The sequence below is a fragment of the Grammomys surdaster genome, unplaced genomic scaffold, assembly GCF_004785775.1.
Source record: "Grammomys surdaster isolate TR1022 unplaced genomic scaffold, NIH_TR_1.0 125745, whole genome shotgun sequence".
NCBI classification, from domain to species: Eukaryota; Metazoa; Chordata; class Mammalia; order Rodentia; family Muridae; genus Grammomys; species Grammomys surdaster.
In genome coordinates, this window is record NW_021620577.1 from 2,599,337 (window position 1) to 2,619,127 (window position 19,791).

Sequence of the window (19,791 nt, forward strand, 5' to 3'; positions counted from 1 at the left end):
GAACTGAGCCACCCAGAACTATATATATAGCAGGACCTTGGCTTAAAAAAAAACAATTAGCTGGGCAGTGGTGACAAATGTCTTTGATCCCAGTATCTGGGAGGTACAGGAAGACCTCTGTGAGTTCAAGACTAGCCTGGTCTATAGAATGAGTTCCAGGACATCCAAAGTGACACATATAAAGAAAACCTGTCTCAAAAAGCCTCAAACTAAAAAGCAAACAAACAAAAACCAAAACCACACAAAAATTAAAAAACCAATTGTTTGGGCCTGGTGGTGTATGCCTGTGATCTTAGCACTTGGGAGGTAGAGGCAAATGGATTAGGAGCTTAAGATCAGCCTTGGCCACATAATGAGTTTGAAGCCATGACACAATATCTGAGAGCTTATTTCAAAGACAAGTAAAAACAACAACAAAAAATCCAACTAGCCAACTAACCATCCACAAACCAAAAATGAACAAACATCATTTATATCATGAATCCCCCTGGCATCTATCACAAGCCCTATGTATCTGCCAATGGTCAGAGGATTTATAGCAATTTCTCTGTATATCTCTCAAACCAAATAATTACAGGAACTAGGTATGAGGTGGAAAATAAAGTTATTCTGTCAATTCTGTGTACTTTATAGGTAAAAACCAAGTGTGTTGAAGTCTTGATCTTTTTCAAAGGGAGAAGAAGTAGATGGGCTAAGACTTCCCTGTTCTGAGGCAGAGGTGATGGATCTCTGAGTTTGAGCCAGCTTGGTCTACAGAATGAGTTCCAGGACAGCCAGAACTACACAGAAAAACCCTGTCTCAAAAAGTAAAAATTTAGAAAAAAAATAAGGACGAGGAAATGGAGTAGGAAGAGAGGGAGGAAGAAGAAGAGGAAGAAGAGGAGGGGAGGAAGAGGAAGAGAGGAAGAGGAGGAAGGGAGGAAGAGGAGAAGAGGAAGAGGAAGAGGAAAAAGAAGCAAGAAGAAGAAGAAGCAAGAAGCAGAAGAAGCAGAAGAAGCAGAAGCAGAAGCAGAAGCAGAAGAAGAAGAAGAAGAAGAAGAAGTGTTGTTGCTGTTGTTGTTGTTAGCCAAACATAGCCCTGTCATTGGCTAAGTGGAGGTGGGAGTGAGGATTTGACTTGGCACAGGGACAATTTAGACACTGCAGGGAGCTGGGTTCTAGAAGCAGATGCTGTCAATGATTCCTGTTGCCTCAAGGTAGGTGCTTTAAAGAGGTTCGCTTAGTGAAGTTAGAGTAAGTAGTTGGCCACTAAGATGATTCTCTGTGATTTCTGCCTTTCCCTTGCTGAACCATTGAGGGGCTAGAGTCCTGCTAGGGATGAGCCATACTCGTGGGATTAGCCTTGACTTTAGAGACTCAGCCAAAGAAAACCTCCACTGCCTCTTCTACTGGACCTAGTCTCCATTGTCTGGAGGAAGGGCTAAAGGCCAAGGATGGCAAGAGACTGGTTCTGGTCCTGGAAGGGTGTGGACAACCTTCCTCTGGCAGAAACTTCTCTGTTAAAACCCTAATGGTATCAGCTGGCAGCCACATTATTTGATGAAGTCTTTACCTGGAATGGTGAACAGTCACTCTGTAGAATAAGGTAAAATAAATAAACAAATAAGTAAGATGAATAAATTAACAGGCAGCAGAAGAGGCTGCTGGTCCATGTCTGCCCAGCACAGCAGTGTCCAGAGACAAGATGTGGAAGATGGGTCAGTGGAAGGCAGAGGGTATGAGAAGATAGAAAGTAAGAAAACATCATCATCATCATCATGGATTCTAATGTTTCTCTGGTCACTTTGGATTCACAGCCCGTGAAAAGCTGACATGTGAGCTAAGGGCAGCTGGTGGGACTTGGAACTCCTGTATGCTCCAAGGCCAGCATGTCCTGATTAAGTGTAGAACCAGGAAAGACTTTTCCCCTGGCATCTTTTTTACTATTGACGGTTCATTTGCATATGTATATATGAGTGATGTCAAAAGGAATTGTGGGTATATGTGACTGCAAACTTCATAGTTTCAGATCAAATGGATGAGAAAGCATGTAGGAGAATAACTTCAGCCTATCCTTATTAAAGACTGCTAAGAAGTCAACCACAGCACTTTGAAGGCAGAGGTTCGAAGTCAGTCTGGTGTTTACCAAGCAAGTTCAAGCTGACCAGGGACACAAAGTAAGAGCCCCCAACCCCCCAAAAGAAAAAGTTCTAAAGAGACAATCTGCAGCGGGACTTGCACTGAGGTGACCTCAAAACAGATCAGTAACAAAAGCTCTTGGGTTCTGAGAGCTGTCCTTTAGACCTTCACTTTCAATCTTGGGACCAAGTTCCCTGATACTCAGTGCTGAGGAAGATTTAGCATTGAGGGTCTCAGGCCTTGTTATGTAGAATTGTCTTATAAAACACAACTCTATACCAGCCCAACCCCAGAGCCTGCATTCAGTGCTTGACAAGCTTTGCAGGTGTGGTGGTCACACAGCATTCCTAGGAAGAAGGCTGCATGAATGGCTTGTGGAACAAATGCCTTATATTTCCTGTATCTGCCTCCTCATTTCAAGAGAGATTGATAAACCTTGCTTTTCTGCCAGAGAGGGCTGTGAGGACCCCAAACTCTCTCAGAGCTACGAGGGCAAGACAGGATCTTGCTCAGAACTGTGCAGCCATGGATCAGACAAGTGAAGAACTGCCATCTGGGAAGAGAAAGGAAGAGTTGTGATTGTTGGTTTTCTTCCTTCCTTCCCACTCTGAACAGTGGGGCAGACATGTTGAGGGAGGCAAGGAACACAAAGGAGGCCTTATCTCTAGGCTATTTCATTTCCTTCTCTCCTCAGGTACTTCCTGGAACCCAAGCAGGTAATCTCTGAGGTTCAGTGGGAACACTAGACTGAAGGCCTCAGATCAAGGCTTTGTCCCAGCCTGACCTTGTCCTCTGGCCAGCCCGTAAGCTCCTCCCTGGCCAGAGCTTCCTCCTTTGCAGCTGGACTCATAGGCCCTTAGAAACTCAGCAATTCTCCAAGTCCACAGAAGATGCTGTGGAACAAGGGAGGAGTAGAGGAAGCAAAGTTAGTGTGCTTGACTCTGGGGAGAAAAGAGAACCCAGCGGTATGTGGGAGCTACTGCTAGGATCAGGGGTTAGTAAAGCAGCAAAAATCTTAGAATCTCCAAGAGGGCTGACAGTAGGAGGATTTCCAGAAAGAGGTAGTACTGCTTGTGCCAGGCTGTGCCTGAGTGTGAGCAAAGCTGGGGCCCAGCATGTTAGGTGCTTGGGCCTCCCATGGGCCTCTGGAGATGAGCTGGGGCCTGCTATTCATGTGCCTTGACGTCAGTGCTCAGGCCTGGCCAGAGCTGAGGTGGCTGTGTTGGCAGTGGTTCATACAGTGTGATACTTCACATCCTGATATGGAACCACACTCATTCCACTAGAACTCAGCCCACCCGGGATCCTCTGTGCCCTCTCATCCCTCTTCCTTCTTCCCTTGGGCACCAACAGGGGCTGGCAAGAAGCCAGGGAGGGAAGAAAGAAAGGACACTGTCCTTGAGTCTCAAGGAACCAAGCATCAGATGTGCCTCCCAAAACGGACTCGGGTCCAGTGCTTCCTAAGGTTGAGCCCTGGGAGCCCCAACAGGACAGCTGGTTTCACCAAAAGTCTTTCTGTCAGAGCATTAGTTTTAGCCTGAGAAGGAAGTCATGGGGGTATCAATCTTTCATTCAAAACTGTTTCGCAGACATTCAGGGGCAGGTTGGATCTAAGAGGTAAAAACCAAAGATGAGAGGTATCAAGGTCTATACACACATAGTCCAGTATCTAAAAGTGGAAACAGCAGTCTGAAGGCCGCAGGTAACCCCTCAACATCTGGTTTCTCATGCCACTCTCATGAGAGTGTTTCTTTTGAATCAAGAGTTTATTTTGAGAATATCAGAAATATAATAAGGACCCAGACCTAGAATCTATTTAGCTCAGTATCATCACTAAAACCATCATCATCACCATCACCATCACCATCACCATCACCATCACCATCACCACCACCACCACCACCACCACCACCACCACCACCACCACCATCACCATCACCATCACCACAGCCACTACCACCATCACCATCATCAACATCTTCATCATAGAGCAACAGGAGCCTGTGGAAAGAGTTAGATTCATCAGAGGAACAGCTAGTAACTACTGCTGTTCCAAGGAAAGATGGCAGATTTTAGAAGCCTACCCCAGTTGGGAGCTCCCAGTGGGGGTCTTCTCAATGTGGAGGGCTGAGAGCAGAAGCCTTGGGGTCAAAATTTTTCTTTGAAGCTGCAGTGGTTTGTAACTTTGTGTTACTGGGATTACTGAAGATATTTTTTTGTTGTTGTTGCTGGGGCTGCACCCTGGATCATTTAAATGTGAAGGGGAGGAACTAGGAGTGAAGACCAAGGCAGTTCCATGTGTTGAGAACATAGGAAGGGAGTGGAGAGGAAGTGGTGGAGACCAGAGCCTCCCGATCCATAGTTTTCTGTACATTGGGTATCTTGTTAAAAACTACTGATCCATGTGTCCTCGCTGGTGCCTGAGATCTCTGTCTCCAGAGAACTCTGAGGCGATGCTCAGGAAGGGGCTGGTTTCTGGGCCACAGTTTGAGTAGTGATAACCCTGCTCAGAGGCCAGGCCTTTCTAAAGGTCCTCAGCCTGTTAGTAGCTATGTGACACCAGGAGGGCCCAGAATGTTAGTCTTCTCACCTATAAAACAGACATAAGTAATACTTGTTTTTCAGAAGCAAATAACTCTAAGTCTTAAAGTTAAAAAGACTGAGATGTTAAAGTCTCTTAAAGAGACTGAGATGTTTCCTATTGCCTGGCATGGTAAATAATTATGTAAATGTTTCTCATGTATATTTATACATCTTGTTGTCCAGAGGATTGTCACTCTCCTTAGGTTAAACCAAATTCCTGCCCAGGGACTAGGGAGCTAGATAAGCAGGGGAAGAAATTGGAGGCACCTTAGCTACCCCTGCTGTGACCAAGGGACCGGGGAATTCTTACTGGTACCTACATGTAAATGCAGACTTCTTCTAGAACTTTCTGTAGGGCATCCAAGGGTCACAAGCACTGGGAGCACACAATTAAAACACAAATTCTGCTACCCAGGAGCTAGGTGCATAATCCTGGATAGGGGATAAATGTAGTCAGGGGCTGGGATCCCCATTAGAAGGTTCCTGTGTCCCCTGAATACATCATGGACTAGGAGTTGGCAGCTCTGTGTTCTAGTCACCTCTTAGTCACATGGTGGCCACGTGTCTGTGGCAAAGCAAAAACCATCACTAATTTAGGTCTAGAATCTTCCAGACAAGATGAATGAGTTCATAAACAGTCACATATACATTTGTATATAGGGCTCTTCTGTAATGAGTGCCCCAGAGCTTCCCATCCTTCAGGAGCTGGCACAGTTGACCAGTTGTAGGAGTTAATGAGAAAACGCCCATGGTAAGGGGTAGAGTACCTGGAGATGAAGGGTTTTACTTCAATGAAGCAGGCGATGCACACACTAGGCTTTGTCTAAGAGACGGAGTCCTTTTCCAGCACAGAGGTAGAGGGAGAAGTCTTAGTCACACTAAAGTGGGGATCCCATATCCCACCCCTTCCTATGGGGTTTCAGTGGTCCCTGCAGGCCTCCTCTTTAAGCAGATCCCAGCTTGGGAGAGAAGATCAGAAGGGCTAGCCCAAGCTTTGCTTCGCACCCTACTTTCCAAAAGTACCCAACTTGACCCTTGGTGTCAGTCTCTGGCATAAACTGGGCCCTTGTTGCTCTGTTCTCCCTGTGCCCTCCACTCTGTGGGTACAGTTTCAGGACCTTAGAAGGGGATCCCCTCAGAAGGGGTTGGCTGAGGCCACTGGAAAGCCCAGGCCCTGCCCATTTTGGATATCTCCTCCTCAGGCCCGGTTTCCTCTAATCTGAGGTAGAGAGGCCAGCAAATGCCTGCCCTTAAGGGGACAGGGTTAGATGTGTGACTTAATAAAGCTGTAATCCCCTAAGTACTTTGCTTTGTAACCTAAGATTATCTGGCCTACAAACACCTGTTTTCACTCCTTTGCTGATAGTAGTATAAAAAGCATGCTGGTTAATGACTCTAGGAACTGACAAGGAATGCAATGCACTCGCATTTGTCCTATCTTGGAATATCTCCTCGGGAGCCAGGTGGCACGTGCCACACCGGCTCCAAGGTTGAGGAAGGGCTGGAAGGGCTCACCCAACTTTCTATCCATATATAGTCATTAGGACCCAGGGGAAAGACTTGAAGGTCAGGGTCAAGCTTTGGCAGCTCTTGGGTTACTACAGCAACTAACACCCTTAGGGGTGGACAGCAGGTCAATCCTTTAACTCCCTATTCTGTAGACCCTACAGGCTTGGAGGGAGGCAGGTGATCCAGAGGACCCAGGTTGGGAGGCATAACCCCGGACACCAGGCACACATGGCGCTTCCTGCAGTTGGAGCTAGATTGATATAGACTCTTGAGAAGCAGGGCAGTGCCAACCCTGTGAACTGACCAATCATGTTCTAACCATTTAGAACTGCAAGTCTCTGCTTCGGGTGGCACAGAAGATGTTGGCAATTTGTTGGAGAATCATTTCTCTGCTGGAGACGCAAGTCTAGAGGAGAAAGAAAGGGCGCTTTATGCAGATGCGGCCCCTGGAGACAAGAACCTACTCCTTCACTACCCAGACGGCAGGGAGGCTGAGAGCCTGGAGCAGACCCCTGCAGGGGCCCCTTCCACTGCCAACGGCCAGGGCTCCGAACCCGAAGCTAGCCTGTCCAATACCTCAGCTGCAGAGTCAGCTTCATCGGGGGATGTCGAAGGGCCTGGGGAGGAAGAGGAGGACCCACATGCAGCAGGCACCCTTCCTCTAGGAGGGGTTGGGGGGCCAGAAGAAGAGAGGCCAGAGTTGAGTTCTGGGGAGGAACCAGGACAGGAGGAGGCAGACGTACAAGAGGGAAGTAGTGGGGTCTCTGAGGAACCACAGGGACTCTTAGGAGATGGGCCTATGAAAGAGGGAAGTAGTGGGGTCCCTGAGGAACCACAGGGACTCTTAGGAGATGGGCCTATGAAAGAGGTGGCATCAGGGACAGCAGAGTCTGTAGCCACCCAGGTCTCTCCTGTCATAGAGAGTGATGAGGCAGAAGGTGATGGCAACACAGGGTCTCATCACCAATCCACAGAGCTAGATGGAGCCCAGGATGCCATACCTGCTGGAGATGAATCAGAGGCTGACATGGCTGCAGAAGCCAGGGAGGGAGCAGAGGACAAGCCTCAGGACCACTCCCTGCAGTCAGAGGATACAGCCATCCCAGGGCCTGATCATCAGCCCACAGGCCTACATGCAATCTCTGACACAGCATCTTCTGGAGTAGAGGCAGAAGAAGGTGCAGAAGAATCAAAGGCTGAGGTAGATACAGAATCTGGGGAGAAGACTGAGGACCAGGAGGAGCCTAGATCTAGCCTGGAGGCTGGCTCAGCTATAGAGGCCAATGAAAAGTCTGAGGACACTCAGAGTTCCGAGGTGAGAGAGACTGAAAACAACCCTCCCGAGGACCAGGTGTCAGGGATGTCAGAGGAGGGCCTGACTGAGGCCTCCTCTGAAGAAAAGGGTAGTGAAGAAGATGGAAGTGAGGATGAAGGAGTTCCATCTAAAGAAGAGTCTGTAGAAGACAGTGGTGATGGAGCTAGCTCAGAAGAAGAAGAAGGGAGCACCCCTAGGGAAGCCGGAGAGCCCCAGAAAATACCAGGAGCCACAGGACATGAGGAGGAAGGGGCCCAGCTTGATGTGGAAGATTTGAACACAGGGTCCGAGGGCAGCAAGACCCAGGACACAGAAGCAGAGGCATCTGAAGAGAGACAACAGGGGAGAGGGAATCCTGTAATTACTCATCGGGGTAGGAATTAATTCCTCAGGGCAAGGAATCTCTAGCCCATACATTCTTTATGGAAATCCTGTACATTATGGGACAAACAGGGTGGGTGGGAGAACCCCTGCCTAGTTCTGGCCCTCAGATCATTTCAGAGAGGCACTTCCTTAGCTGCTTACCTTCAGTGTAGATGGGTCTAGCAAGAGGCTCCAGAAGGACCTGGCCATTTTCGAGTGAGGGTCAAAGAGACCCCTCTTTAGGGCTGCTAGATGTGGGTCAGTCTTAAGGACAAGGGACTGATGGTAGGCTTCTGGTCCTGAGATTGGCTGGTGGAGGGAAGTGTACGCAGTGAGAGGGCAGGTTAGGAACCCCAGGTTCCTCTTGTGTGCCAGAACCCAAGTCTGTTCTTGAAGACCCCCTACACGAGGTATAAAAGTCAGGAATCAAGGGGTCAGGATCATGAGGTGAGAACTGAGGCTGACTGCAACTTCCAACTGCTCTCAAATGCTCCTCTAGAGTAGAGCAGCCCTCTGAGGACAGCGAAGGAGGAGGAGAGGGGCTGAGCCATTGGGTAGCGTCAGGGGTGATGTGGCTAGGACCTGCAGAGCTCCTGTGATATGTGTGTGGCTAGAAGAAACTGGCTTTTGGGGCAGAGGCTGGGTCATTCGTTCAGTTTTTCCACATGGCTTCCTTACAGATTTCCTTAAAGCCATGCCCCTCCCTGCTTGAGGCAGGAGCTTATGTATTTCAGGCTGGGTTTGAACTCATTATATAATGGTCAAGGTGTCCTTGAGCTCCTGATTTTCTAGCCTCAGCCTCTGGAATGAGATTATAAGCATGTACCACATGCCTGGCTTCTTATAGAATTTAATGTTATGTACTTATTATTTCTACGAGGAGGTAGAGCTGCAAGCAGTACACTTTCCTTATCATATCTGGATCTGGGAATAGGGATTGCCTAAGAGCTGCACAAGTCAGGCATGCAGACACTGGCCTCCCTCTACCCACAAGCCTAAGTTACAACTCTTCTAATCTTAGAGCCCTCAATAGGCAGCTTTGCTAGAAATGAGTGACCTCAGAGGCCAGGGAACATGAACGACATCCTTCCCAGGACTCATCAATCATGGGCATCTCCTGTTTGCTTGGTCAGTGGGACAGCTGACCTTTTGGTGGCTGTCAGCACATACACATACACTCACACACCTGCAGTGGTTCCTTCTACTCATTTTCATTCAGTGTTATTCTGATAAGATGTTCATTCAGTTGGTCTTGTGTATGAGTAGAATATCCCAATGGCTCTCTTTGCCCTGGAATAAAGTGCAAATCCCAGTGGTGGTCTTTAAAGATATCTAGTCAGCTCCTGGAACACTCAGCCCTCTCCTTGTCAGGCAACCTATGTGGCCCACCATGGAAAACTACTTTCTTTTCTTTTCTAACTCTAGCTCAAGAGCAGATGCCAGGGAAGAATTCTCTGTTTTCCCCTGCTAAACCTGCAGATACTCTTCCTAGACCCTGAAAGCCACTATAGCTTCCTTGCTACTCAAAATCACCACATGTTTTAAAGACAGTTCATCAGCTCATTCCCATTAGACTGTAGGACAACTCCCCAAGGGCAGGAGCTGTGCCTGTGTCAGCATTACTGCATTTCCAGCATGACATTTGGCACTTGATATGTGATAGGTATCTGATTTGTTTTATTTTTTGAAACAATGTCTTTGTATCCAGCCTAGGTCTGTCCGGACCTTAAAATCCACTTTTCTTGTATCTCAAGTACTAAGATTATAAGTGTGTGACACCACTTTCTGTGCTCAATGCAGTTAAAAAAATAAATATAGTAAATAGGGGTGGGGTGATAGTTCTGGTTTGTTTTCTGTTGTGATAGAACACCCAAAACGACTTGGAGAAAAAAGGGAGTCGTTTGGCTTACAGGCTATCCACTTGAGGGAAGCTGAGGCAGGAACTGAAGCAGAGACCATGGAGGAACACTGCTTAATGACTTACTCTCCGCTTTGCTCAGCCTGCTTTCTTATATAGCCCAGGCCCATCTGCCTAGGAATGACACCACCCACAGTGGGTGGGCCCTACGTTAATTAAGAGAATCAGAATGAATGAGGCTCAGGCAACACTGATGTGTGGCGAGTTGACACTAAAACCAACCATCACAGACAGTAAGATGCTCACTTCACAGCTGTGAGGACCGGAGTTTGATCTCCAGTACCCACAGAAAAAGCCAAGTGTGGTGGTATGCATTTATAATCCTAACTCTGGTGAGCAGAGACATACAGATCCTTGGCTATTTAAGCCTAATTGCTGAGCCCTAGGTGCCAATGGCAGACATTGTAAAAAATAAAAGGTAGATAAGTACACAAGGTGGATAGATCTGGAAGAATGACGTCACAGGTTGACTTTTGACCTCTGCACATGCCCAGAAACAGGCTCATGCACACTCTTGTGCACTAGCATGTACACAAACACACAGAGCATGGGTCTTAAAAGTTGTGTATACCTTTAAAATTCATTCAGTTTGGCAACTTTGCTCTGCATCTTCTTGAGGCCCAGCCCTGCTCCATCTCTGTGAGGCTTGCAGCACTACTGGCTTAGCTGTGCTGACCCCACATTGTCTGCTTCTCTTCTCAGAAGAGGCTGAGGATGTGAGTGAAGAAGCTCCCATGAGGGACCGCTCCCACATTGAGAAAACCCTGATGCTGAATGAGGACAAGCCAGCAGATGATTACTCAGGTAACTGGGGAAGGGAGACAGGCTGGGAGCCAGGGCCCCAGAGCTGTAGTTCTGAGGCCGGGGATTGGGGGACTACAAAGAAGAGGAGAACCCTGGAGGTAAGGGGCTCAGGCTGGGGGATAACCAAAAAGAGGGCACAGCATCAGAGCAGAAGGTAAACTTCAGAGCCGTCACCTGTAGGATGCACCCCAGCACCTTGGGCAGGAAGGATGGTTAGTAAGTGCGTCCTGTCTGCTTTGGATTTTAGTTCACAAAGCTCTTCTGTGTCTCCTATTCTGTGTTGCCCCTGTAATGAACCAAGGTCTCAGTGGGGGCTTGTTATCCTTTCTTAACTGATTAACTAGCCAAGCTCAGATTAATATATCAATTTGCTCCTGGCCAACAGCCAGAGAATAGCAGTGCAAGGACTGGAACTGTACTAACCTGATTATCACTCCTTACAGTGTCCTTGTGTGCTACACACATCCCAAAGCTCTTGCTACACCCTGGGTTCCTGCTCCCCCAGAGCATGGGGCATGTCTGAATTCTCCAGGAGCATTGTGCCCTAGGCCTGCCAGGTACCTGGCCTCCTTAACTTCTAGACCTTGGCAGCATAAACAGGCAAAGACATAAGATTCTCATTTCCCAAGGAGAGAGCTTTCAGTCAGGCTGAAGGCAACCTAGTTTTTCTGGATCTAGCACTGAAGTGAGGAAGAGAGTATAGGGTTTCAATTTTGTTTTTTCTAAGACCCATCTCATTTAGCTCATGTTGGCCTCAAACTCCCTAAGTAGCAGGGGATAGCCTTGAACTCCTAATCCCCTAGTGGAGATTATAGGTGTGACACACCATACCTGTATTTTTGTTGTTGTTGTTATTGTTATGGTGCTAGGGATTGAACCCAGGACATTGTGCTTGTGCATGCTAGGTAGGTTCTTTACCTACCAAGCCATATTCCTGCCCGATAATAATAACAACAATAGCAATAATAATAATAACAATAATAATGTCATTATTATTATTATTGATAGTGTCCCACTATGTAACCTGACTGGCCTGGAACTTGCTATGTATACCACAATACCCCTGGAATCACAGAAAGCCAGCTCTTCAGTCTCTTGAATGCTAGGATTGAAAGTGTATGACACAGTGCCTGGCCAAGAATTATTTTTTTTGTTTTGTTTTAAAATATCTCAGGTGGCTTTTCAGATTGGATGGAAGAGTTCGTTAGAATTGAGGATTTCTAAGGGTGGTTGTGGACCAGCTCCTCCCCAAACACAATCATTTCCCAGTCTTGGCTGCCAATGTCTCTTCTCACCAGGGAGAGATAGAATAAGATTGTTGTAGGCAGAGGAGCAGCCTGGGTGGCCCTGCCTGAAGCTTATTCCTTGCCCCTCTCCCCAGCGGTGCTGCAGCGGCTTCGGAAGATCTATCATACATCCATCAAGCCCCTGGAGCAGTCGTACAAGTACAATGAGCTTCGGCAGCATGAGATCACAGGTACAGCATCATGGCCCAGAATCGGGCTCTTACCTTTACCCACTCACACCACACTGGTGCCCACATAGGCTTGCAAGATCCATGTGTGCCAGGACTAAGCCTTCCTGAGGGGTGGAGCCCTGGGACTCAGGACTGGGAAGTGGCCTCCTACAGGAGTGAGTACTCAGTACTGTAAGAGTTTGTCAGAGAGATTTCATTGCTACGCACTTTGTCTCAGCAGTAGGCGTTTTGATTTCCATGGTAGTAAGGCCTGTGTGGTCCCTCCAGAGCTCAAGTGTCTCCAGGCCCCCTGTTTACATGGGCTTCCATAAGATTACTCCTTGCCTCCTCCTTATGTTCCTCCTGGAAGGCCTCCTGAGGGCCTGGATGATAGTGGCGATGACCATGATGATGGTGATGATGATTTTTGAGGCAAGGTCTCACCATGTAGCTCAGGCTGGCCTTGAACTTCTTGAACCTTAGCACCTCCTGCCTTGGCTTCCTGAGAGCTGGGTTTATTCATATATGCTACTGTACCTAGATAGGGTCTGGATTCTTTTAAAACTTGGTTTTCAAAATAATAAAGTAAGACATACTTGTTTCAACTGTTTTCAAATAATATAAAATAATATAAATTGAAAACTAAAGCCAGGCATGATGGCATGTGACTATAAACCTAGATTTTGGGAGGCACGGGCAGAAGGATTGTAACTGTGACGACAGGTTAGGATACACAGTGAGTTCTGGGCTACTGCATGGCAATACCCTTTCCCCAAAATACAATATCACACCACATCACCCCCTCCCCACACACAATTTGTTTCTTGATTTCCAGTTTATCCAATTCCACTCCCAGAGACAACCCACTATCACAGTTTGTTATAGTGCTCAAAACTACAGGATGTGATAGATTCCTCCAGATATTTCTTCTATATCTATGAACATAAAAAATGTTTTTTTCTTCTTACATACATGGGACCATGTTACGCCAACTGTGAATATGTGAATATACATGTGTATATATACATACACATGTATGTGCATGCATGCATGACTCATCCTTATTCTTTGTCGAAGCTTCTTGGTCCTGTCTTCTAAGAATACATCAGGTTCTGTACAACCAGCATCCAATTTCTGAGGGACAATAGGTGATTTACATTTGCTATAATTTAAAAAATGAAAGCAAATATCTGTGAGTTTGAGGCCAGCCTGGTCTATATAGTGAGACAAGGGCAGCCAGAGCTCAAAAAGAAAAAAAAACAGTTTTTTGGGGGGTGAGGGGGAAACCAGGTGTGGTGGCACAAACTTTTAATCCCAGCACTCTGGAGGCTGAGGTAGGTGGATCTCTGAGTTCAAGGCTAGCCTGATCCACAGTGTGAATTCCAGGACAGCCTGGGCTATACAGAGAAATCTTGTCTTGAAAAAACAACAAACAAACAAATGGGGCTGGTGAGATAGATCAGCAGGTAAAAGCAGTTGCTTCCAAGCATGACAGCCAGAGTTCAGTTCCTGAACTCCAAATGGTAGGAGATAATCAGCTCCTGCAGGCTGCTTTCTGACCTCTATACACATACCAAGCTGTGTACACACTCCTCCCACACCACAATACATACACACATACATACATACACACATACATACATACACACATACATACATACATACATACACACATACAATACATACATACATACATACATACACACATACATACACACACACATAAATATATCTAATATTCCAAAACTGGGCATAGTGGCTATGCCTATAGTCTCAGCACTTGTAAGGCTGAGGCAATAGGATGACTAAGAATTTAGAGCCAGCCTGGGCTACAGAATGAATTTCAGGTCGCCATAGGCTTTAGGGTGAGAAGCTATCTGAATGAAACTAAACCATTCCAAACACTAGATAATCACTATGTATTTTGTGTACAGATATTTGTAAGACATTTTTTTTCGTTTTTTGAGACAGGGTTTCTTTGTGTAGCCCTGGCTGTCCTGGAACTCACTCTGTAGACCAGGGCAGCCTCGAACTCAGAAATCCACCTGTCTCTGACCCCAAACGCTGGGATTAAAGGCGTGTGCCACCACTGCCTGGCATGTAAGACATGTTTTGCTTGCTTGTTTGTCTTTAAAATAGTACAATAGAGGGGCTGACAAGATGACCTAGTGGGTAAATGCACCTGCAGCCCTGACAGCCTTAATTCTGTATGGTAGGAAGAGAGAACCAACTCCCATAATTTACCCTCTGGCATACCCTAGCCCCACAAATACATGTTTAAAAATTATTGTAGAACACTAGAATTGAGTATTTTGTTAGAAATACTCATTGTTAGAAAACAATTGTTAGAAAATTGCCTTGAAATACTCCAATCTGTATTCACAAGAACATACCAGAGAATTCTTGTTCTACCATGGTTTGCCATCTTTAAAAGCGTTACTCATTTTTCAGTGCTGGGGATACAACCCCAGACTTTAGACATGCTAAGCAGGTGCCCTGTCACTGATCTATATCCACAGCTACTCTTACTCCTGGTTTAAAGCTTTCATAATTGTTATTTTTTTTCTTTTCAGTTCTGGGGATGGAACCCAGGGCCTTGAGCATCCTAGGCAAGTGCTCTACTACGGAGCTATAACCCCAGCCCTTGTTTTAATTGTGAATCATATCACAAATCTCTTCCTGTGTTACCTGGTAACTTCCATATTACCCTAATGCCTATTGAGTAGCTGTGGTATCTGAGGGCATATATATTCCTACTCTACAGAAAAGGAACCTAATGCCCAGGCAGTGCTGGCTGCTCTGGCCACTGTCAGGATTGTGATTCTGTTTCTTTCCCCAGGGAGTAAACACCCTGTTCTGTCAGTTTCTATTACCATTCTTACAAGACTAGGAGCCAGCCGCCCTCTCCTGCTTCTTAGAGCATGTGCAGACCTGGTATGAGATTACAGAATCTGCCAACGGCTGGCTTTCTTCTGTCCTCTGTATTTGCCTTCTCTCCCTACTCTGACACTGAGAGTGGCATGACCCTCCCAGGGAAACTCCAAACTTAAAGCCTCAGTGGCCAAGAGGCTGCCAGCTGCCCCTGGATTGGCTCTCAGCAAAGGCCAATTGGCTCTTTTCTGGCTTCCGTTTCTGGACTTAGCTTCTCTGTCCTAATGTCTTGCCAGCTTCCTGCATGACCCCATCCCTCAAGCTTATTACTGATCTCCCACATATGCCCATGATGCCCCCTGCTGTGCAGAGTTGGAATAGCAACACCCGAAGCTGTCTCACATAACCAGCACTGGCTTTTTGGAAAAATCCGTAACTGAGCATAACCCTCTTGCGCTGCTTATCCATCCTGTCCCCAGGCTGAGTGCCTTTTATGTATGTTTACACACAAGAAGGAAGGGCCAGTCCATGGACTTGTGCTCACCATGTAGAAGACATCACCTTTTAGGACTTTGCTTTACCCCCAGAGGAACAAAACCAGTACATCCAAAAGCCAGGTACAGGAGGGATTCATACTATACACTGTACAGAAAATAAGGGGCTGTGGAATATACAACATGGCTTACACACAGTAAGGCAGATGAAAAATGGCAGAAATTAGCATTGGTGTCCAGGGTAGTGGTACATAAATATAGACAGTCCCAGCTACTCTGGAGGCTGAGGCAGGAGAATCACCGTGATTCTTGAGCCTAGGACTTTGAGAATATCATGGGAAATAATAACCTCATCTCAAAAGAAAATAGAAAAGAAAACCAAACTCCAACCTACCTAATAGAGAGGGTGTTATGGCCTAGACAGACTGGGGCTTTTGGTACTTCAGACTTTTGGGTCAAGACATTATACAACAGTGTAAGAAATAAATAAAACAGTTTAAGAAGAAGGACTATATTTTGAGGTCTATCTGCAGCTCAGGAAGACAAGTCTGGAGAGCACAGGTGCTCAGTGGAGCTGGTTCAAAAAAGAACTTAGAGACCAGAAAGCAGCAATAAGAAACCATATCTCTGTCTGCAGGCTCTCACCTGCTTCTTTGCCCATATTTGGTTTTGTTTCATATTTTTGCAGTGATGGGGACTGACCCCAGGGCCTCATGCATACTATGCAAATGCACTGCCAGTGAGCACCCTCTGAGCCCCCACCTCTGCTTTTGAGGACACTAGAGAGCTCTGCTTCCCTCATATAGCCCTAGCAGCCTGGGCAGTGTATGACTCCTAGCATGGTTTCTTGGAGGACCTTGGTCTCAGGGCCCAAGAATCTAAGGATTCCCAGTTTTCAGTGTTTGGTTTCAGACCCTGAAAGGCTTGTCACAGACTAAAGAGACTAGTCTAAGCTTGAGCTTGTGGCTTTGAGGAGCCACAGTGAAGAGATGAAGAAAGTTACAGAGCTGCCAACAGGCGGAGCCTGGAGCTCAGATGGTTCAGTCTTGTCATGTCTCTTTCATGTCCTTTCTTACTACTGATCCAGGGAGCAAACTTCAGTCTTTCTCAATGTGAAAGTTCTGCCCTTTTTGTGAGACATTCTCTAGATTATGCCAGGAGACTGCACCAGCATGAACACTGAGTCTCCACGTCTCAATCTACCCAACTCCTTCTTCTGGTGCAGGCACATGTGCCAAGGATTTGGAAAAGGTCAAAACACTGGTGCCTGATGATTTTGGAGTGAATGCTCGTATAAAGCAAGATAAGTGCCCCTGAGCATTGTGCAGTTAGATCCACACAGAACCCCACAAGCTCTGGATGACAGTGAAGGAAGAGGGGGATGCAGAGTGCTTTGGAGAACAGTGCTACGCCTGTTAAGTAAGAGCTGATGTCAGGTCACTTCTGTTTCTAATTCCTGTTGTCTGCAGATGGGGAGATTACTTCCAAGCCAATGGTGCTGTTCCTGGGACCGTGGAGTGTTGGCAAATCCACCATGATAAACTACCTCCTTGGGTTAGAAGATACTCGATACCAGCTTTATACAGGTGAACATTTTGGGGGGTATAAATTGTGAAAGCAGATGAAAAATTAAAGCACTTGTATGCCTTTAATATTAATATTAGTGAAAATAACATGTAAGAACCAGAAGCTTTGCCACCTCCATGGCAACATTATTCATAAAAGCCACAAAGTAGAAACAACTCAAGGGTCCACTGCTGGGTGAAGGGATAACCAACATATAGTCTGTGCATACAATGGAAAGGAATGCTGCAGGGCTGAGGAGAGGGCTTAGTGATAGAGGGCTTGAAGTCAGGTCCCCTAGCACCCATATAAAAGCCGGTGTACATGCATCTGCGATTGCAGAACTTCTATAGGGAGATCAGGAGTGGAGATGAGAGAGTCCCTGAAAGCTTAAAGGCCAGCTAACTTGACCTATGCAGCCGTGAGAATCTCCCCTGCATCAAACAAGGTAGAAGGTTAGGATACCCACAGTTGTCTATCCTCTGACTTCCACCCCTGTACCATGCAGCGCACACATACACACACACACACACACACCAACTTGCACATATAGAAAGGAATAAACCAGGCATGCTGTCAGAACACATCAGACACATCTTTGCCATAACATGGCTAATCCTTGAAATCAATCAAGCCAAGCACTAAAGTGAAGATACAGTTTGATTCTACTCATATGAGGTGCCACAACAGGAAAAATTCAGAGACAGAAAGACAGTAGATGTTGCCAGGGAAGAGGGATCGGGAGGTGCTCCTTAGTGGAGACAGTTTTGGTGTAGGAAGATGACAAGGTTCTGGAAATGGAGAATGAGGACATCTGGCTGCATGATAACATGAATATACTTAATGCTGCTGGACAATAGGTTTAAAGATAATCAAGATGGTAAGTGTTACGTTCTGTGTATTTGGCATAATTAAAAAGCGAGAAGGCAGGAACCTAGCAAACCTGTCCTATCTTTGTGGAAGTCCTTTCCAAGACTCCTTGCGTGTTCACACCCCTTGCAGTAGTCTGCTCCTCAGTGCTTGCTGTTTTCCATCTGTGCATGCAGGTGCTGAACCTACCACTTCTGAGTTCACTGTCCTTATGCATGGGCCCAAGCTGAAAACCATTGAGGGCATCGTCATGGCTGCTGACAGTGCCCGATCCTTCTCACCACTGGAAAAGTTTGGTCAGAATTTTCTGGAGAAGCTGATTGGCATTGAGGTTCCCCACAAACTTCTAGAACGAGTCACCTTCGTTGATACACCAGGCATCATTGAGAACCGCAAGCAACAAGAAAGAGGTAATTTAGGGGACAGGGAATATGCTCAGTGGGAAAGACGACTTGCTCTGAAAGCACGAGGACCCCAGTTCAAATCCTTAGCACCCATGTAAAAAGCCAGGCAAGGCTGCCTGTGCCTATACCTCCAGTGTTGTAGGGAATCCCTGGAGCTCTGTGGCCAAGCCAGCCTAGCCAAACAAAATGAGAGCCCTGTCTTAAAGAAATAAGACAGAAAGCAGTAAAGCAAGACACCTACCATACTCCTTTGGCCAATATAAGCAAATTTATGGGCATACCCTCACCCTCACATAACACACACACACACACACACACACACACACACACACACACACACAGAGCCATTTCTGAATAGCAAGAGCTCTGTTTTAGGACAGTGTGATCAACAGAGGGTCATAGGCCAGCAGAGAAGAAAGGATGGTTAATGTTCTTGACTGAGAGATGCATTCTCTTCTCCATTGCTTCTGACTGTGGCTGTGGTGACACTTTGGGGGTTGGAATGTCTTGTTCTCTGCCTCCTAAAGGAGTTTGGAAATGGCCGGTATTTTCCTAGGGAGAGTACTGGTCTTCTCTGTAAGATCTCAGAGATGTCCAAGCTGGGAACATGTTGTCTTTGGGTGCCCAGTTTTTCCTGAATAGTGGAGGACCTGGACTAATTGTATCCTGGTGAATTATATTTGAATTCTGGCTAACATAGGGCTTGGGCTTACTCTCCATTGAACACAGCCTACATATCTTCTTACTCCTAATATCTGTTTTGTTGGGCCTGCTTTAGCCTAAACCTTTATTAGGTGTCCCAGAACCCTTCTTGCCTTGAGAGGGCAAGGGACTGCTATCCTGGGCCTGGTAAGCATGAGGCTATATCATAGGCCATTGATATACTGCCATGGCACAGGGATATCAGTACTCAGGTGTCCTAAATAGGGCAGTCATAGTAACCAAATGGTAAAATCTCAGTGTATGGTTATGACGTGCATCTGGGTTATAACTAGGCCTGGTTTATTAGTGACAACGTAATTTATAGTTAATGATAACCTTATTATGCCCTATTATCAATCAGATAACTTTATACATTATTTGACCGGTAATTATAAAAAAATCAGTGTTCTCAAAATTGTTGTATTAGTCAGGGTTCTCTAGAGGAACAGAAATTATAGAATGAATCCATCCATCTGTCTATCTATCTATCTAGGATTTATTAGAGTGGGTTACAGGCAATGGCTGTCTACCAACAGAAAGGTCAAGAATCCAGTAGCTCTTTAGTCTACCAGGCTCACTGTCTTAGCTCGTCTTGATTATACACTGGAATCCTGAAGAAGCAGGCTCTATTGCAAGTGAAGGAATAGATTGGCAGGAGATAGAGGGCAAGACAGAAAAGAGAGCAAGCTTCCTTCTTCCATGTCCTTTATAAAGGCTGCCAGCAGGAGGTGTGTACCAGATTTAAAAGGTAGCTCTTCCCACCTTAAAAGATCTGGATTAAGTTCGAGGCCAGCCTGGTCTACAGAGTGAGTTCCAGGACA

General features: G+C 46.3%; 1 protein-coding gene across 1 annotated transcript in view; it reads left to right on the forward strand.

The window, feature by feature from the left end:
- The window catches only part of Srl (sarcalumenin), a 55,560-nt gene that overhangs the window by 31,142 nt on the left and 4,627 nt on the right, over window positions 1–19,791 (forward strand). The window contains exons 2-5 of the mRNA XM_028788402.1: window positions 10,509–10,610; window positions 11,992–12,087; window positions 16,901–17,017; window positions 18,041–18,274. Of these exons, the coding sequence (XP_028644235.1) occupies window positions 10,541–10,610; window positions 11,992–12,087; window positions 16,901–17,017; window positions 18,041–18,274 (517 nt within the window). The 5' untranslated portion in view covers window positions 10,509–10,540. The remainder of the gene's footprint in view (window positions 1–10,508; window positions 10,611–11,991; window positions 12,088–16,900; window positions 17,018–18,040; window positions 18,275–19,791) is intronic.